This window comes from Psammomys obesus, unplaced genomic scaffold (genome assembly GCF_907164565.1).
Source record: "Psammomys obesus unplaced genomic scaffold, mPsaObe1.curated_primary_1811, whole genome shotgun sequence".
NCBI lineage: Eukaryota > Metazoa > Chordata > Mammalia > Rodentia > Muridae > Psammomys > Psammomys obesus.
In genome coordinates this window covers 380,338-399,982 of record NW_026594322.1, presented here as the reverse complement: position 1 = coordinate 399,982, position 19,645 = coordinate 380,338, and the positions used below count along the sequence as shown (strand labels likewise).

Below are 19,645 nucleotides of genomic sequence, written 5' to 3'. Positions count from 1 at the left end.
CCTTCCCTTTGTTCTTTCTTTCTCTCTCTCTTTTTTTTTTTTTTTCTCTTTTTGAATTTTCAAAACAGGGTTTCTCTGTGTAGCCTTTGCTGTTGTGGAAGTCACTGTATAGACCAGTCCGGCTTGAACTCACAGAGATCCGCCTGCCTTTTCTTCCTTGAGTGCTGAGATTAAAGGTGTGCTCTAGTGCGCCTGGATCATTTTGTTTATTCTTAATTTTTAAAAATTTCGAGACAGGATATCACTAAGTTGTTCAGACTAGTCTCTAACTTAAAATACTTCTATCTTAGCATTGGAGTAGCTGAGATTACAGTTTTCACCCTGACACTCTTTATCTACTCATTTTTTCATTCTTCATTCATTTATTCTTAGTGTTTTTGAGACAGGGTTTCTCTGAATAGCCCTGGCTGTCCTAGACCAGGGTGACCTGGAGAGCTGCATGCCTCTGACTTACGAGTGCTGGGATTAAAGGCATTTATTACCATCTCTGCCTTGCAGTTGTATTTATTTTTAAAGGATGATAAATTACCTAAGTAAATAATCGTGGGGATGAAATAGGCATTGCAGATGGGAAAGCAGCACATATAGAAGTATATGACCATATTTGGGATATTTCCTAGAATAATAATCATACTACAGAGAGAGTATATTGACCCTACTATGGTTTTAATTTTTACATGTCTGAGAAGTAGTTCAAACATTTTCACTATGATTAGAAGGTGATGGAAGAGACTCCATCCAACAGTGGGAACAAGGATGTTCTTCCTGATAAAAAGATTTATTGTATTTATGTGTATGCATGTTTGCCTGCATGAGTTTATGTGTGTACAAGAGCCATTGCAGGTAAGAAGAGTCATCAGATATCCTGGAACTGGAGTTACAGATAGTTGAGAGCCACGGTGTGGGTGCTGGGAACTGAGCCAGGTCCCCTGAAAGAGCAATAAGCAATCTTAAGCACTGACCCATCTCCCCAGCTCCAATAGAAAAAAAAAATTATCTTGGTAAGTCTTCAGATCTACATTTTTTTTTTTTTTTTTTAGAATGAAAAAAGTTTGTATGGAATTTGTGCTCCCAAGCACCCAGGAAAATAAGGCATTTATGAAGCCCAGAAGTAAGCCTTGTTTTACTGGGTGTTAGTATTGAAAAAGTAAAACTTTATCAGTTATGTTTTATTGTTTGAAGGTAAATTCTGCCAGTTCTACCAGTAAATTAGTTCACTAGAATTGGTCCAGAAAGAAAAGATGACACAGCTGGAAGTATGATAGAGAGTGATGTGTAAGACACTACCTTTCTGACCGGTGAGTTGTGGTCATGTCCTGGGCCTTTGGCGCACTTTAGTTACAATAGGCAGAGGACCATTAGGGAGTTAAAGTCATTGAGCTGTTCATGGCTTAAGTGTTTTGACAGTTCTGACCAGATTTTCATGATCTTGTCTGATTGTCCTTATTTCTACTAAGTGCCGCACTGCTTGCTGTTTCCACATGGGGACGGGGTTGAGGATACAGCTCACTGGTTGAATGCTTCATGAATCTGAGACGTGGTCATGGGCTTCCTTCTCCAGTACTGGGGGTGTGGTGGAAATGAGCCTACTTATTCTAGAAAGTAGTAATGCTTTTATTTTTTGTGTTAAAAAAGCAGTTGTTTCCCTCGTTTCCATCCCCTAGCCAAAAGGAAAAAAAAAGTTTGTAGAGAACTCCAAATCAGTCTCTTCTGTTGTGAGAAGTCTGTCATCAGTTCAGCTGCCTCACTGTGTCAGTCACTGGTGTAGATTCTGAGAGTACAAGCTGGGTGTAGTGGTACACATTGCAGTCACAGCTACCTGAGGGCAGAGGAGATGGATGGTGAGCGCAGGACCGCTGAGCGCTGTTTTCAGCACCTTATCTCCCAGACAAACACAACAACACAAACAAAAATGATTTTGAAACTACATCTTCAGATGAGATAGGGTTAAACTGACTTGGCTGCAAGGAGCTTACATTTTAGACAGACAGACCTAGTATGTTAGAAGATAATAGATACTGTTCAGTCAACTCAGGCAGTGAGTAGTGTGGTAGGCAGTCATTTTCTGTAGGGTGCTGAGGTTAACCCTGGCTGAGAAAGTACATTAGAGCAGAGTTGAAGAAGTGAAAGAATGAGTAGTCCTATGAATCCAAGGAAAGAACATTCCAGATGAACAGCCAGTAGGGGACGTTTTGAGGCAGATTTGAGCTTGACATCATTGCAAACAGAGGTCACTGTGACTTAGGGCAGTAAGCCTAAGGACAGTTGTTAGGAGATGTGGACAGAGTCAGCCTGCTCTGAGTACTTTTTTTTTTTTGAGACAGAGTTTCTATATGTAGCTTTGGCTGCCCTGGAACTTGCTTTGTAGACCAGGCTGGCCTGAAACTCCCAGAGATCCTCCTGCCTCTGCCTCCCAAGTGCTTGGATTAATAAAGGTGTGTGCCACCACCACCCGGTGAGTACTTTAGATTTTGCATTGAATGTAATTGAAAACAAAGCCTAACAGTGAAGTGGACTGAGTAGGATTTTTAAAGGTTTTGGGTCAGGAGCAGGAAGCTGTTGGAGAAGGGTAGCATAAGCAAATGTATGTCCACTAAGCCTAAGAGCATAGCAAAGTAAATATGAAGGTTATTTGCTGATGTTTTCACTTTCTTTTTATTTATTTATTTTTATTATAGGGACTTTCAGTTACCTTGATGATGTCCCATTTAAAATAGGAGACAAATTCAAAACACCAGCTAAAGTGGGTCTTCCTATTGGCTTCTCCTTGCCTGACTGTGTACAGGTTGTGAAAGAGGTACAGGTAAGTGGTGAATTCTAGTTAATGTTCAGTGCCTTAAAGGCTTGATAAAGCTACATCCCTTAGTTTTACCCTGCTGCTTTTGTTAATGCCAACTTTACAATGGTACCTGCACTTCTATCTCTATGTTTTACACATGTGTAAGTTTTGTTTAACCTGTTTGATTGTATATCTCTGGGTTTCTGTGCCTTGCACAAAACAAAACAAATCCTAATAACCCATCTTTTTTTTTTTTTCTTAAGAATTATTTATTTTACATATGAGTGCTTTATCTATAGGTCACTTGAATGCCCAAAGAGGGGATCAGATCCCAGTATTATAGATAGTTGTGAGCTACCATGTGGTTGCTGGGAATTGAACTCAGAACCTCTGGAAGAGCAGACAAACCACTTAACCACTGAGCCGTCCATCTCTCCAGCACCAAATTGCCCATCTTACTTGCTCACCTCTTTCCCGTGTTGACGTTCTTGTTGTCTCAGTCAGCGATGTTACATAAGGTTTTTCTTTTGCTATGCCTCACACTTCATTTCAGCTCTGCCTTAGTTTTCATCTAGGCTGTTAGAGTTGCCTCTTTAATTGGCTCTGCTTGCAGTGTTTTCCACATCATTTCTAAAATAATGATTTGGAGGCGCGGGTTGAAACGGGGCTTCTCTGGGTAGCTCTGGCTGTCCTGGACTCACTCGTAGACCAGACTGGCTTCAAACACACAGAGATCTGCCTGCCTCTGCCTCCTTAATGTGTTGGCATTAAAGGCGTTTGCCATCGTGCCTGAATCTAGAATAATGAGTTTAAGGGTTTAGAATTATTCAAAATAACTCAATTTATACCTCTATTATTATTAAGTCAAGCATAGACAAATCAGATTTTGGCAGTGCACATTAGCCCATCTCCATGTTTCAAGTCATCAGGAGTTTGTTGAATATGGTTTGTACATGACTACTTATACCTGGGTTTCCCCATGAGTTGTGTCTATATGGACTAGTCTCTGACTGTACAGAAAGCTGTCAGTCTGTTAGGACTGTACCTAAATGTTTACCAGGGCTGCTTTCCCAATCCTCCCATCTTTAGAGCTCTACAAATACATGAAATTACTTCTTGAAAGCAGCAAAATCTGAGTGTTACTTCCTTCAGTGTGCACTTATCAACTGCCTGCTTGTGGGAGGTGCTCGTTTGGGGATTGAGGAGAGGGACCTCCTCAGTGCCATCAAGATGCTTATAGCTTAAGGTGTTAGAAAGCCAGAAGAGCACAGGGAGACAAATGTCCTGCTGTAATGTCAGAAGGCCTTAAAGCTATACCTTGCTGGAAAGGAAGTTTTGTTCCTGGGGACTTACTAGGGCATCAACATGTCACTGAAAAAGTATTTTGTCTTGTGCAGTCTGTGTTCAGGAGACCTCATTTGCTTTGTGTTAATAGCCTAAGTCACCCTTTCAAGCTATCTACTTTAGTGGGTTTTGTTGGTTGGTTTTTTGAGACAGGGTTTCTCTGTGTAACGCTTGCTGTACTGAATTCATTCTGTAGACCAGGCTGGCCTCAAACTCATGGAGATTCACCTGCCTCTGCCTCCCAAGTTCTGGGACTGAAGATGTGGCCACCACCACCCAGCCTGGTTTAAATATATTCATGTTGTATAAATTTCATGCTATGTAATTCTAGAACATTTTATTTCTCCCACTTGGAAAAGAAACCCACTGTGGCCTTTGTGACAGGTGTATTTAATTTAGATTTTTGTAATTGGAATTTTAGGCCAGAATTCTGATCTGGAGGTTCCCAGTGAACCAGGTCTAGCCATTTGTCCCAAAAGGCCAACCGAAGAGACAAATGGCGGTAAAGACATGAATGGAATGTATTTTCAGGGTAGGGACTTGGGGAAAATACTGGCAGTCTAGTTACTAAAGCCCGAGTATCCCAAGAGGCTGATAGCCACTCTGACTCTGTAGTCTAAGCTGTGCCTTGGTCTGGCTGAGCATTAATTATTTCTGAGTTAGGGCTTTATGCTGAAAAAAGTTGGGGCTGGACATGCAAAGTTATGTCTCTCCTCCTTCTGAGTGCCTCTTTTTCTCCTAACTCAGTATTTTTATAATAAAATGTTCAGCTCTGCTTTTAAAAAAGAAAGAAAGCAAAAGAAAGAGAAAAGTTGCTGCTGTCTGGGATGGCAGTTTTAACTTTTGGAACAAGATGTTTATATATTAGATTTATTATTATTGGATCCAAGTGAGTGTAAGAGAGAATGCTAGAGAAAAAGTACCAGTTCACACTTGTTTTTCTTTTAGTTACTTGTCAGACACCTACAGACCCAAAGGAAGAGCCAATGCTTTTAAATAAAACCAACTTCTAAAGTCCCTGTTACATTTTGTCAGAATATAGTGTGCCATTACTATGGGCCCAGAAGTATTTCTCTTGTGTGAGTATACCACATTTTATGTATACATGAAACAATAGACATTTTGGTAGTTTCTGCTTTTGACTATTAGGACCTATATTGCTACGAAGACTTACATGCAGGTTTTCCCTGTGTTTTTCATTCTTCTAGGTGTATGTGCAAAGGTAGAATTGCTGGGCCTTACCATAACTACCTTTAGAGGAACTACCAGATGATATTCCAAAGTGACTCACTGTGTCATTTGTGTTCCCACTAGCACTGAAGGTGTATTTCAGTTTCAGACTGTGGTACTAACTGTCCTTGTCCTTATGTACTTCTTTGTGGATGAGAAGTTGTATCTTGTGACTTTGGTTTGCATTTTCCTAATGTTGCTAATGATGCTAAGCATCTTAAGTAGTTTTGATTGATACTCTTTTTTTTTTCCCCCCCCCATTGGGCCAGAAGGTGGATTTTACCTTATATACTTTCCTTGCTCCATTTTCCTGATAATTTTTTTATTGGTGATCATAACTAGTCATTAAATACCTTTCTTTGTTTGCAGTCCTAGTAACAACATGATTAAAAAAAAAAACCCAAAAAACAAAGAGCTGGAGATGTAGCTCAGTGTTAGCGTGTGTGCCTTATATGTATGAAGCCTTGGGTTTATCTCTGCTACTGCACACAGGTGCACACATAGGCATACATACATGTACACACACTTGAAAAAATAGTACCAAGAGGGGTGATGATTAGGAGCGCGCGCGCGCGCACACACACACACACACACACACACACACACACACACACACACACACTGAAGTCCCATAGGCTTGGGAATCTGAGGCAGGAGGATCACTTCATATAGGAGTTTGAGGCCACCATAGCAACACAGAGAGACACCTATTATTATTTACTTCCTTATTGCTGGCAGAATCCCTGATAGGAAAGTATTTTTTTGGGTTGTGACTGGAGAAATCATCTATCATGGCAGTGGAGGGCATGCTGGTAGCACCGGGTTTTGTCTGCTGCAACATGAGTATGAGGTAACTGGTCACATTGAAAAGTCACATAGGGGACAGAGCTCAAACTAAACCCTCAGCCTCTGAGCCCCATCCCTTCAGTCAAGTCCCACCTCCTAAAAGCTTCACAACCTCCCAAGTCAGAAACATTAGCTAGGGACCAACTGTTGAAGCCCATGAGCCTATCAGATATGCTTCACATTTAAACCTTCATGTTCTACTCCTGGGCCCCATTGGCTTATGGCTAGGTATCTGTGCTGGGCTTATCCTTCAAAGCCTTCCCCAGTCACCTCCTCCTTCCAATCAGGCCCCACCAACTAAAGGTCCACAGCTTTCTCAAGCAGCACCCGCCAGGTGCTAAGTCACATTTGTTCATAGCAGTGCAGATCTAAAAGAAAAAGAGTAAAGCACTTACCTATACCTTGTTTCTCATTTTTTTTTTTTTTTTATGACTCACTGATGTAATCAGAAATTTGTTTTGAGTTTCAAGTTTTTGCCACCTGAGATTTTGCTGGGCTCCTTCTTTGGCCAGCAAGAAGAACTGATAAATACATAGGATCATGCTTGGAGCACTCACTAACTGAGGAGGGGAGCTGGGGTCTGATATGCCTACGCAAACCACTTAGACCAGGGTTTGTTTGTTTGTTTGTTTGTTTTTTCCTCTTTACATTTTTTGTTTGCTTGCTTGCTTTATTTTTTGTTTGTTTTTTTAAATTTCGCTATGTACTCCTGGTTGACCTGGAATTCATTCTCTGCTGGCCTTGAACCTGCAGAGATCTGCCTACCTCTCTCTCTGTCTTCTGACTATTTTGAATTTTTTGAGACAGAATCTCATGCATCTAATTCTGTCAAATTAAACTCTGTAGCTGAAGGTGATAAGGACATATGCCTGCCACTGCCTCATGGGTGCTGAGATTGAGCCGTTAGGTCCTATTTTAAATGCTGTGCTTTCAAATTACTAACTAACCAGTGGGTCCCAGCACTCAGGAGCAGAGGCAGATGGACAGCTATGGCTACATAATAAGAGACAAAATCTATCAGCATGAGTCATTGAACATAGATTGCATCTGGGCCCAGAAAAGTTCACGTGGGTGTTGTGGCCACAGTAGTGCAGGGCCGTCCTTAGTGTCTGGGGTTTTAACAGAGTCACTGTTGTTCTTTCATGGGCAGGCATTGTACAGTAGCCACACAGATGTTAAGTTTCGAAGGCTCCAGTTCTGCACTTGATACTTGGTTGTGAGATCGTTACAAAGATCAAATAAAATACTGACTTCCTTAATTTTTATTTCTCTAACAAAAAGCAGTGTGGTTTACACAGAAAGGAAGTTTATTGTGTTCACAGTTTTGGAGGTTGAAAACCTAATACTGGATAGTGCCATAGTCAGAATATAACCTTGTGGAGAAGTGAATAGGAAACTGGCTGCCAGTAGAAGGAAGTGTGTCAGCAAGGAAAGGCCATGTGCTAAAGCAGGAAACAGTGATGCTTGAATAGATGCCAGATTCTCTTTCTTTTTTTTGCTTAAAAAGAGTTGTGGGTCAGTAAAGTGGCTCATGATGTAAAGGTGCTGGCTCTCAAGCAGATGACCTGAGTCCAGTTCCTGGGACCTCCATGGCAGAAGGAGAGAACCAAGTTCTTAGTTGTCCTCTGACCTCCATCCATGCCTCATTGCACATGCATCTTTCTATTAATATAACTAAAGAAAAGGAGAGGGTTTATTTAAAAGATGGTTCTATTTTTGAGCCCAGGCTAGCCTCTAATTTGTCATCCTACTGTCTCAGCTTCCTGAGTTGCTGGGATTTTAAGTATGAACCACTAGACCTGGTTTAGATTTTATTTTCCTAATTTGTTCTCTGGAAGTTCTGAAAGACTGAGCAATACTTCCTACAGGAAATGCACTGCTTTCTGCTGTCCACTAGGCCTACTTCTCAGCAGCCCTTCTATCTCAACAGTGTCACATTGGGGATCGGTAATCCTAGGGACCTGGCCATATCCAAACCACAGCATTCCCCCACTATCTGTGGGATGTGTTCTATAACCTCTAGAGGGTGCCCAAGACCTCAGGTAGTGTCAGGCTCCATCTATGAGCATGGTTTTGTTCCTACAGGTATGCTAGCTGCTGGGTGTCACACATGGTGTGGATGTGCTGAACACGCCAGATTTTTATCACACTATCCAGAATGTCATATGATCTTAAAGATGGTTTTTTTTTTTCCTTTTAGATTTATACACACACACATATTTGCTGGCATGTATGTGTACCACATATGTGCTTGTTACAGAGGGTGTCAGATCTCTTAGAATTAGAGTTAAGGATAGTTGCTGGGCATGGTGGCACACACCTTTAATCCCAACACTCAGGAGGCAGACATAGGTAGGTTTCTGTGAGTTGGAGGCTAGCCTGGTCTAAGGGGAAACCTCTATTAAGTTGACAGTGCTTATCTCAACTACTCCATATTGTACTGTTGTGTTGGTTCTTTCTCTTACACACACATACACAACACACACACACACACACACACACACACACACACACACACACACACACACACAGTCTCTACCCCAGATTGTCCTCAAACTCTCTGAATAGAAGAGGTTGATGTTGAAATTCTGTTGCTCCTGCCTGCAGGGATTACAGGCATGTACCACCATGTCTGGATCATGTAATGCTGGGGATCAAATCTAGTGCCTTTGTGAAAGGCAAGCCTCCTGCCACTTTAGCTCTCAAAATACATGCTTACTGAAAAACCTTGTCTATTTTCCATGAATTCTACATTACTTTGATAATTAAAAAACCACAAACAAGCAGGTCTGCGAGTAATGGTGATACACACCTTTAATCTAGCAGTCAGGAAGACAGAGGCAGGTGGATGATGTGAGTTCAAGGCCATCCTGGTCTACAAAGCGTGTTCAGGACAGCTAAAGCTACACAGAGAAACCCTGTTTCAAAAAAAAAAAAAAAACAAAAACAAGCCAAACCAACCAACCAACCAACAACAAAAACAAAAATAACCCAAACCAAACAGGTCCAGTAATTTGGCTCCGTTGGTAGAGTATTTGCCTAGTATCTGTGAAACCTTGTGTTTGAACATAAAAACTGACTGTAATTACACCTGTAATCTCAGAACTGGGGAGATGAAGGTAGGAGGATCTACTCAAAAATTAAACCAAAACAACCAAAAAACCCCAGAATCTCAGTAAAAGTGTTCTAGAAAATGGAAGATATTTCTAATTCTTAGAGTGAAAATTTGGGAGACGTGTGTGTGTGAGTAGTGGGAAGTTGGCTTATTAGAACTTGGTTTTCCTCAATGAGAAATTACATGCCTGTAATTTCTACATTTAGGAGGGCAAGGTGGCAAGGCTAAGACTAAGCTACACAGTAAGCTTTATGTGATATGTTAATGTGATCATCACATGCTCTAGCATCATGGAAGAGACAAGTATCTGGGGGAGCCTGTCAGGGTTATCTGAGTTAGCTGAGGTGGGGCTGGCTCTGGATATATGGATGGTACCTTCCCATGTGCTGGGTCCTGGACTAAATAAAAGGGTCCAGTTAGCAGAGAACTGGCATTTGTCTCTGGCTTGTCCCTGCAAGTGAAGTAAGAGCAATTTCCTGCAGCTCCTGCCATTGTGCCCTCAAACTGTGAGCAGAGATAACTTCCTTCTTTGTTTCTGTCGGGTATTTTGTACAGCAAGGAGAGAAGCAACTATTGTACCTTCAAAAAAAGTTAAAAGACAGCTGTTGGGTGTTTCCCGTTAGAAGCTGTGCATAGCTTTTGCCATGGCTGTTGTCTCCCTTTTGTTCTTGGTGAACAGAAAACACAGTGCATTCCCATCTCCTACTGCCACCTCTGCAGAGCACAGCTACTGTTTCTGGGAGCGAATTTTTGGTGGCTGTGCATTTAGGCAGGTTTTTTTTTTTTGTTTGTTTTTTTTTCTCCTCCTTTCTATTCTGTAATGTTCTCTTAGCATGTTAGACTCTGCCAGTGTCTTTAACGTGCTGTAGGATTTTATTTTTTCCTATGTAAGTTTTGGTATGTATATTTTTAGGTGTGGAAATGAGATTAAGATTATATTAAGAACTGTAAAGTTTATTTTAGATAGGATTTCATAGAGTTCATAGTTGTCCTTGAACTCCTGATCCTCCTGCTTCCACTTCCCAAATACTGGGGTATTGTTTAAAGTCTAGAGTATATAGATAGCCACCTCCCCAGGATCTTCCATCTCCTCTGCCACGGAGTGGTCACCCAGTCTCCTGTCTCTTTCCCTCAAGTCTAGTAGTCCAGTCTGGTCTCAAATTGTGATCCTCCTGCCTCTGTCATCCACATAGGCTGTTATGTTTGGCTTTTGCCTCCCCACCCTGCCCCTTTTCTGTTTTGGAAGCAGAGGAAGGAGGCTTATTAAGTGCCTCGGAAAAAGGAACAGAAGCAGACAAAAGGGCCTAGTGAGTCTACATTCACTGGAAAGTAGATGGTGTCGTGGTTGAGTGTGTCCTTGTGCAAGGCCATGCTGATCAGTGCCATGCCAAGCACCAGGTTATTAAGTCTGCAGTGTGTTCATTACCTCTCATAGTGGAGTAAGAGCATAGAATCTGGCCAGACTACCTGGCTTTAGAGCCAGGCTCCAGTACTTGCTGGCTTCAGGACTATGGGCATGACCTTTTGTAAAGTAGGGATAATGAGAATTACTAAGGAGTTTTAGCTAATCTAGAGAGTTAACCCATGAAAGGTGCTTATGGGCCAATGATAAAGTACTTACCATGTACAAGTCCCTGGGTTCCGGCCCCCAGTTGCGTTAAAGCAAAACTGAGTTCTTTGATGTTACCTTTGAGCTGATCTTTCAGTGTTAGGTGCTGTTGTTATTGAGCACAGCTCTCTGTAGGATATTGTACTATATAATAGAGACCCAGAGATAGTCTGTGGGGTTGCTGCTTATAGGAGGAAGGAAGTACACCAGTAGATGACTGATAGAGAGCGAGTGCCTGCAATTTTAGAAGAACAGATGGGCCATCAGGATAGGGTTCTTGAGTGTGTGGCTTACCTTTTCCCCTAGCCATGTAGAATTAGGGAGGGGAAAAGCCAGAGGGAAGAGAAGCAAAAGATGTGGCAAATTCCCTTTGGTCTGTTATGTAGGGTCAATTTATAGACCTAATCTGGTTTGGACAGTGGTGGCCTCATGCTCCTCAGAGAGGTCAGCCATGTGTTGAATTGCTGCCTCCTATACTTCACTTACACAGCACTGAGTTGGGTCGGGAGAGCAGCCCCTGGGCTCACACCTCCTCTCTCTGCTGTATCTCTGCAGTATGACTTCTCCTTGGAAAAGAAAACGATTGAGTGGGCCGAAGATATTAAGCTAATCCAAGAAGCTCAGCGAGAAGCAGAGCGGAAAGCCGAGGATGCAGAAGCTAAAGTGAATTCCAAGAGTGGCCCAGAGGGTGACAGCAAAATGAGCTTCTCCAAGATTCACAGTACAGCCACAATGCCGCCTCCTATTAACCCCATCCTTGCCAGCTTACAGCACAACAGCATCCTCACTCCAACTCGGGTCAGCAGTAGTACTACAAAGCAGAAAGTTCTCAGCCCTCCCCACACAAAAGCAGATTTCAATCCTGCTGACTTCGAGTGTGAAGAGGACCCGTTTGATAATCTGGAGTTAAAAACCATTGATGAGAAGGAAGAGCTGAGAAACATTCTGGTAGGAACAACTGGACCCATAATGGCTCAGCTACTGGACAGTAGCTCACCCAGAGGGAGCTCGGGCTCTGTATTACAGGATGAGGAGGTCTTGGCATCCTTGGAGCAGGCAACCTTCGATTTCAAGCCTCTTCATAAACCCAATGGCTTTATAACTTTACCACAGTTGGGCAACTGTGAAAAGATGTCGCTGTCTTCCAAAGTGTCCCTTCCCCCTATCCCTACAGTAAGCAATATCAAATCTCTGTCCTTCCCCAAACTTGACTCTGATGACAGCAATCAGAAGACAGTCAAGCTTACGAGCACTTTCCATAGCACATCCTGCCTACGAAGTGGCGTGTCTCGGAATTTCCTGAAGCCTTCCACCCAAAGCAGTGCCAGTGAGCTCAATGGGGACCACACTCTTGGGCTTTCAGCTTTGAACTTGAACAGTGGCACACAGGTGCCAACCCTGACAGCCTCCCAGATGCCTTCCCTGTCTGTCTTATCTGTGTGTACAGAAGAACCGTCACCTCCAAATACATGTCCCACAGTAAGTTTTCAGTCCTAACTTACATTGCCTCAGTGGTCCCAGTTACCAGGAGCCCCTCCTCCACGAGACTTAGTTTTTGATATGGCACTGGAGAGTGGCTTTGTTATCTGATAGGTAGATTTGGTTTTATTTTTCCGGAGGACTAGGATTGTTATATTTGAACCTAGCTTGAATATTTATTTTTGGTTCTTCAGTGCTCAGGATCAAACCCAGGACCTCTCCATGGTAGGCAAGCACTCTGCCGAAGCTGGCTAATGTTCACCTTTCTGCATCTTTAGGGTTTTCTTTGCAAATATAAGGGATAACACAACCCTTGTGAATGGCATTTCTCTGTCTAATCTTGTGTCTTTTTAGTGAGGCTAAATGTCAAAATAGGTTTCTTGTTTTTGTCTTATTGGTGGTTTTAGTTGAGATAGGATCTTACTGTATGGCCTAGATCTCTTACCTCCACCCCTTGAGTGATGGGATTACGGGTGTGCATCCCTGTGCCTGGCTGTTCTGTTGTTGTCTCTCTGGTACCCATTTTCTTTCTAAGCTTGCAGATGCTCCTTGTTACCCTTTCCTTTCTTAGCTTCTGCATAATTGCTTTACCCTGCTTTTGTGTATTTGTTTTTGTATTTTATCATGAGTTGACTCATTTGGATTTACATTTCGTCAGGCCACATGGTTCATAGTTACTGGTAGAAATCTGTTATTTAGAGTCTATAGATGATACTCGTGTGACTGTTTTTTATCCTGTCAACAGTATGCATTGGGCAATCTTAAAAGGGTCAAGGGAAGGCTGTACTAATTAGGATTGATTGATGAAGATTACAACTCTTCTCATCTTGAAGAAAATCTAGTTTTGCTACACAAAATGTTGGCAAACAGGGCAGTTTTATTTGTCCCATACTATAAGCTTAGTTCCCGGTATAGTGTTGCAGCCCCAGAATAACACAGTTCTGCATCCAAGGCTCTTACTGCACTGGCTCATAGATGGTTTTAAATGACAGAATGTGAGGAGACTGTTTAGAGCCAGAAAGGAGGCTAGTTGTATTGATACAAGACAACAAGCATTGTGTTAGCCAGTTGAAAGACAAAACCCTGCCTGCCTTACCAGCTCACCACTCTGGCAGTAGCATTTTGGTGAATGACTCCACTGTCCAAGAGCTCCTGGCCTGTAAACGTGCAGGTAAACCTGACAGACTGGTGATTGTCATTTCTCCTTGGAATGGGCTGTATCTGAATTCTTCCTGGTTAGCACTGCATTTCCTTTCTTTCTTTTTTTTTTTTTTAGATTTATTTATTATTTATACAATATTCTGCCTGCACACCAGATCTTACTGTAGATGGTTACAAGCCACCATGTGGTTGCTGGGAACTGAACTCAGGACCTTTGGAAGAACAGTGAGTGTTCTTATCCTCTGAGCCATCACTCCAGCCCGCATTTCCTTTCTTTACATATTAGATGCTGTAGGTAAACGAAAAGCACCCTGGAAAGATGGGGGTTGCTCAGCCAGTAACCAGCCAGATAAATTTTTAGAGACCAAAACCAGAGAAATAACAGCGGAGCTCTTTCTCTGCTGGAATCGTTTGTCTAGCCTGACTGGGTGGCATCATTTCAGGGTCAGAAGAGGTCTGTGTCTTGGTGAGCCCGCTGCTTTCAGTTCGTAGCTATGAGCAGTTGGAGTTGTGTTGCGTTAAGGGAGTCATGCTCCTCTTCCTTGGGAACAAAGCCTTGTTCCTATCTTGGCCTTTGTAGTGGGAGCCCTCAGTGAGAGAAGCACTTCTCTTCAGGATCATAGTGCCCAAGGCAGGGAAAGCGAATGGTGCACTCCCTCAAATGGGAATGTTAGCAGGACTGTCTAGAATCAGGCTCTTACTGTCTTAGATGTTTTTTTTTGAGACAGAGTCTGTCTCTCTTTCTCTCTCTCTGCCTGCCTGTCTCTCTCTCTCTCTTTGGTTTTTCAAGATAGGGTTTCTCTGTGTAACCCTGGCTGTCCTGGCTTTTTTTTTTTTTTTTTTTTAGACCAGGCTGGCCACAAACTCAAGGAGATCTGGCTGTCTCTGTCTCCCGAGTGCTGGGATTAAAGGTGTACCACCACAGCCTGGCTTATTTATTTACTTATTTATTTATGAAGGTGGGGACTTATGTGTAGCACTAGCTGGCTTAAAACTCACAATGTAGATCAGGCTGTCCTAGATCTTACAGAGATCCACCTGTCTCTGCCCTCCCAGTGCTGGGATTAAAGGTGTGCACTATTAAACTGTTAAGTCCATGAGTTTTGAGATCAGTTTGGGCAAAATGTCCAGGGGCCATCTGTCTCTAAAAGAATTAAAACCAACTACTAACTAAAGAAGGTTTATGTTAAAAATAGCTCTTTACTTCTCCAGCTTTGTTTCTATTAGTTGGGTTTTTTGAACTTCTTCTGCTCTTTCCCTCATCCCTTCATTTCTTCCTGATGGGATGGAGGAGGTACTTGGTTCAACTATGCTGCCCAGGTTCCCCTTAGATTCCAGTGATCTCCATGCCTTCACTTCTCCAGTTGCTGGAATGTCGGTATACTCACCGTTGTGTCTGCTTCTTCAATAAACTACTCCTGCTCGGGTTTAGAGTCTCTACTATCTCTTATAGCTGGGGGCTGTGTGTGTGTGTTCCAGGTAGGGTTTCATTGCTTAGTCCACTCATTATAGCTCAGGCTATCCTTTATCTTTCTGTGTGTACATGTGGTTGCGTGGAGGACCTAAGTTGATGTTGGGTATCTTCTTCGGTCATCTTCTGTTGTACCTGAAGTTTGCTGATGAGGAAGCCAAGAGATCCTCCCATTCTTGTCCCCAGCACTGGACTCTAAGGATAGCCCTTGATGTGCTTCAGCCTCCTGAACGCTGGGGACCCAGCCCACGGTTCTCTGCATGCCAAGTGCTTTGCCAGCTTAGCTACAGCCACAACCTGTATAACTTCTTTTATTTTTAAACATTAAAAAAAAAAAAAAAAAAAAAGCTAGGCGCAGTGGTGCCTGTGATCCCAGCACTCAGGGAGGCAGAGGCAGGCAGATCTCTGTGAATTCAAGGCCAGCCTGGTCTACAGAATGAGTCCAGGATAGCTAGGGCTATACAGAAATACCTTGTCTCAAAAAAAAAACAAAAAACAACTTTTTTTAAAAATCTCACTTACTTTCTGTGTGTAGCCATAGCACACAGGTAGAGGTCAGAAGACAACTTGTGGGGGCTGGTTCTTCTGTCTTTCCACAATATGATTTCTAGGGGTCAAAAGATGGTCAGGCTTTGTGGCAAGTACACTAACTTAGCCCTCTCCAGGCCCCTTTTAAAAGACTGCTTTATTTTTATGAGTGTTTACCTGCATATATGCGTGTGTGTGCACCATGTGTATGCCCGGCGCCTGAGGGCACCAAGAGTGTGTTGGATCCCAAGGAACCAAAATTACAGGTAGTTTTGAGCTGCCATGTGGGTGCTGGGAAGCAAACCCGAATCTTCTGCAAGCGCACTTAACTGCAGAGCCACCTCCAGCCTCTCTTAAGTCCCACTGATTCTAGCATTGCAGGTGCTCTGAGGTTGATCTTCTTCACTCCCACTTCTACATGTCTGGAAAGTTTGAAAGTTACTAGTGACATGTCTTATTTTGTTGGGCCCTCTGCATCTTTACAAACCGAGGATCAACTCCATTTTTAGTCATTGAAAGTGAAAATTCCAGTTTATGCTTGCCAATAACTACATTGTGTCTCTCTGTGGGAAAATTTGCTAATGACATATAACTGGCAGTGCAGCAATGGTGCTGTCTCAGTCTGAGGGTGTAGCACACCGCACACCCCCCCATATTAATCGTAATTATAGCCTCAGTGAATGACTTGAAACACTATTATAATTTTGACAAGGGGTCCTTTGTTTGTTTAAAAGACAGGGTTTCTTTGTGTATCCTTGGCTATCCTGGACTCACTTTGAAGACCAGGCTGGCCCCAAATTCAGAGAAATCTGCCTGCCTCTGCCTCCCCAAATGCTGGGATTACAGGCCTGTGCCACTGCACCCAGCTTTTTTTATTTACAGTCTTGCCATGTAGCCCAGGCTATCCTCAATTTGAGGATCCTTCTCCTTCCTAACTACCAGTAATAAGGCATCTTTTTTTTTTTTTTTTTTAAGATTATTTATTCAGCATTCTGCCTGCATGTGAGAAGATGGCAGCAGATCTCATTATAGATGGCTGTGAGCCACCATGTGGTTGCTGGGAATTGAACTCAGGACCTTTGGAAGAATAGCCAGTGTTCTTAATCTCTGAGCCATCTCTCCATCCCAATAAGGGATCCTTTTAAGCACTGTCCCTTTGGGGTCTTCTTAATTAGTATGATGGCTGTTTGATTAATAAAACACTATGTGAAGGAGTCATTTGTCTCTGTTCAAGAAAAGTATTCTCAGTCACAATATTTATAATAAAGGAAAGGATACTTTCCTTAGTTCTAGTACTTAAAATCCTATGCATTGAGCTGGAGAGATGGCTCAGTGGTTAAGAGAACTTTTTGCTCTTAACAGAGGACCCAGGTTTGGTTCCCAGCCCCTACATAATGGCTAATAACCATATGTAACTCCTGTTCCTAATCTCACAACCTCTTTTGGGCAGTCAGCAGTCATGCACATAGTATACCTCTATAGATGCAGGTAAACATATACAGAAAAATAAATCTAAAAATATTTTGGTTTTGGCATGGTGGTATATACCTTTAATCTGAGCACACTGAAAGCAGAGGCAGGCAGATCTGCATTGGAAACCAGATTGATCTAACTAGAACTCTAGGCCTACATAGTGAGAACCTGTCTTTAAAACAAAACTACTTAATAGTTATATGACTTTATTATTATAATACCTTGTTGGCTATTTACATTATCACTAATATTTATTACAAATGATGTTAAAGTGAATACATATGTTTTATGTATAGGAGAGTTTTGCCTACATGTTTGTAGACTGCATGCATGTCTAGCATCTGTGGAGTTCCGAAGGTGTTAGATCCCCTGGATCTGCAATTATGGATAGTTGTGAACTATCATGTGGTGCTGGGAACTGAGCCCTGGTCTTCTCCAAGAGCAACAAGTGCTCCGAACTGCTGAGACATCTCTCCAACTCACAACTTAGCAATTTAGTGTCCCCACAGTATAAGTCCCTAGAAGTATAGAACTAGATCGAAGAATTTTACCAGGCTTTCCATACAGCCACACTTACCTGAAGGGTACACAGAACATATCTGACAGGTGTTAGAGGGCACCTCACAATCCAAAAGCACTTTCTACAAGTGTTTTTAATTGGAAACTCATGCCTACATTCCAGCCGGTGCTCAGGGACCTCTTTAAAGGGAGAGACACATACAGTGGAAGAATAGTCCTGGCTTCTTGGCTGGGCTCATGTGAAAGCTGCCATTATTTTCCCAGAAGCTGGGGCTGGAGAGATGGCTCACTGGTTAAGAGCACAATTCCCAGCACCCACATGGTGGCTCACAACCAGAAGAGGTCTGGTGACCTCTTCCGGTGTGTAGGCATGCAGGCAGAGTACTGTATAAATAATAAATAAATCTTTGAAAAAAACAAAACAACTTTTTCAGGAGCTGGCATCTTGAGACCACACAGAGCCTACTCCTGAGTAGTAGTATAATCTTGAGTCTGCAAAGTGGTTAGATTGCTTTGTGAAGAGCTTCTGTTCTTCCACGGCTGCTATTGCCTGCATGAAGCCTCTGGGAATGGACTGCTTAGAGTATCTTGTAGGTGATAGTTGGATGGAAGCTGCCAGTCTATAGGTCTGTGGTCTTCCTGGCTTTCCTCAGCCAAGTTTGAGAACTTGTGGTTGTAGCAGATCTTGTTTTATGACAGAGGACTGACTACTCCTTACTTTACCAATAATAGAGAACAAGGAAAAATACAGAATGTTTTTTTTGGGTACTTGGGAGCTGAGCCACTCTAAACAGCTTGTGATTTTGTGAATGGGTCCTTTGGCCTGGCAGTGAGCTGAGCTGCCTTTGTATCTTAGGCTTCATTAGCACAGTACACATAACCAGTAAGATGAGGACGAGGTGCTCCAGTGCTGGTGAGCTAGCTGCTGTACCGGTGTGGTAGATTGGCCAGGAGTCCAGCTTAGTGTGGCTAATATTCCCTGCATCTTGGCTGCAAAGGACAACAGCTTTAGCAGGGATGAAGCAGAGTGTGTGGTGTGGGCCAGAGGTAAGTGCGCTCAAAGTCATGAGGCCCTGAGATAGCCATGCATGGAAAGTCCAGAGCAGTGAGATTAGGACAATAGGTTCCAGAGTGGTAAGGTCTGATGCGAGTGAATCTTAAGGATTCTGAGGCACTGAGTTGTGAAAGGGTTAGTGGAATGCCAAAGAGAAGTCTGCACAGCCTGCTCCAACATTATAGGTTCACACCTGGAACTGATGTTTAAGTCATGGGGATCAGAGCATGTGCTGTTCTGAGCACGCAAGGCTGGGGGAGGGCTCCATGGATTGCAGGTATTACCCAGCTTTTCTCCTTGGCTGGTACTTGGTACCTCTCTTTTCCTCCCCACAATGCCTGGCCAGCAACCTGGGCTTCAGCTCACCTTGCTTTGATCTTGTTTTTCTATTGCCAGGTAACCCCTCTAAATTTCTCAGTGTCACAAGTGCCCAACATGCCTAGCTGTCCCCAGGCCTATTTGGAACTGCAGGCATTGTCTCCAAGTGAGCGGCGATGTGTTGAGACAGTAGTCAACATGGGCTACTCCTATGATTGTGTCCTGAGAGCCATCAAGAAGAAAGGAGAGAATATTGAGCAGGTGAGTGGCTGGTCTGCAAAGGTGTGGGTGGAGGAGCATGGTGGCCTCAAGTCAGGGCTGCGATCTGCTGGTCCTGCAACTCCAGCCTCCTTGCCTGTGGGTTTATGGGGACTTGGGGTATTATGGAGGAAGCCAGAAGTTCAGCAGTAGTACTTCTTTGAGCATTACTTAGAGACAGTGTGGGAGAAAGCCTGGGGGTGGGTGCTGGAGCTGTTCTGTCATCAGCCACTCCACTGTTCCTCAGAGAGGACAAAACTGAGCACATGGTTGGTTACATGTCTCAATCTGGATGCCTTTTTCTTTTGAGATAGAGTCTTGTGTAGCCCAGGCTGCTCAGAAGTGAGGTAGCTGAGGCTGACATTGGTCTCATGATCCTTCTGAGCCCTGGCATTATAGATGTAGTCTTCTACTTGTGGCTAACCTCCAGAAACTTTTGTCATGGCTTCGCAGGAAGTTCT

The 19,645-nt window shown here is 43.0% G+C and overlaps 1 protein-coding gene across 3 annotated transcripts in view; it reads left to right on the top strand.

The window, feature by feature from the left end:
* Positions 1-19,645, top strand: part of Ubap1 (ubiquitin associated protein 1) — a 39,623-nt gene that overhangs the window by 18,043 nt on the left and 1,935 nt on the right. For 2 of the 3 annotated variants that reach the window (XM_055618610.1, XM_055618611.1), the window contains exons 3-5: positions 2,679-2,803; positions 11,479-12,402; positions 19,005-19,187. In XM_055618610.1, coding sequence (XP_055474585.1) covers positions 2,679-2,803; positions 11,479-12,402; positions 19,005-19,187 — 1,232 coding nt within the window. The remainder of the gene's footprint in view (positions 1-2,678; positions 2,804-11,478; positions 12,403-19,004; positions 19,188-19,645) is intronic. The other variant, XM_055618612.1, reaches the window with a different exon arrangement.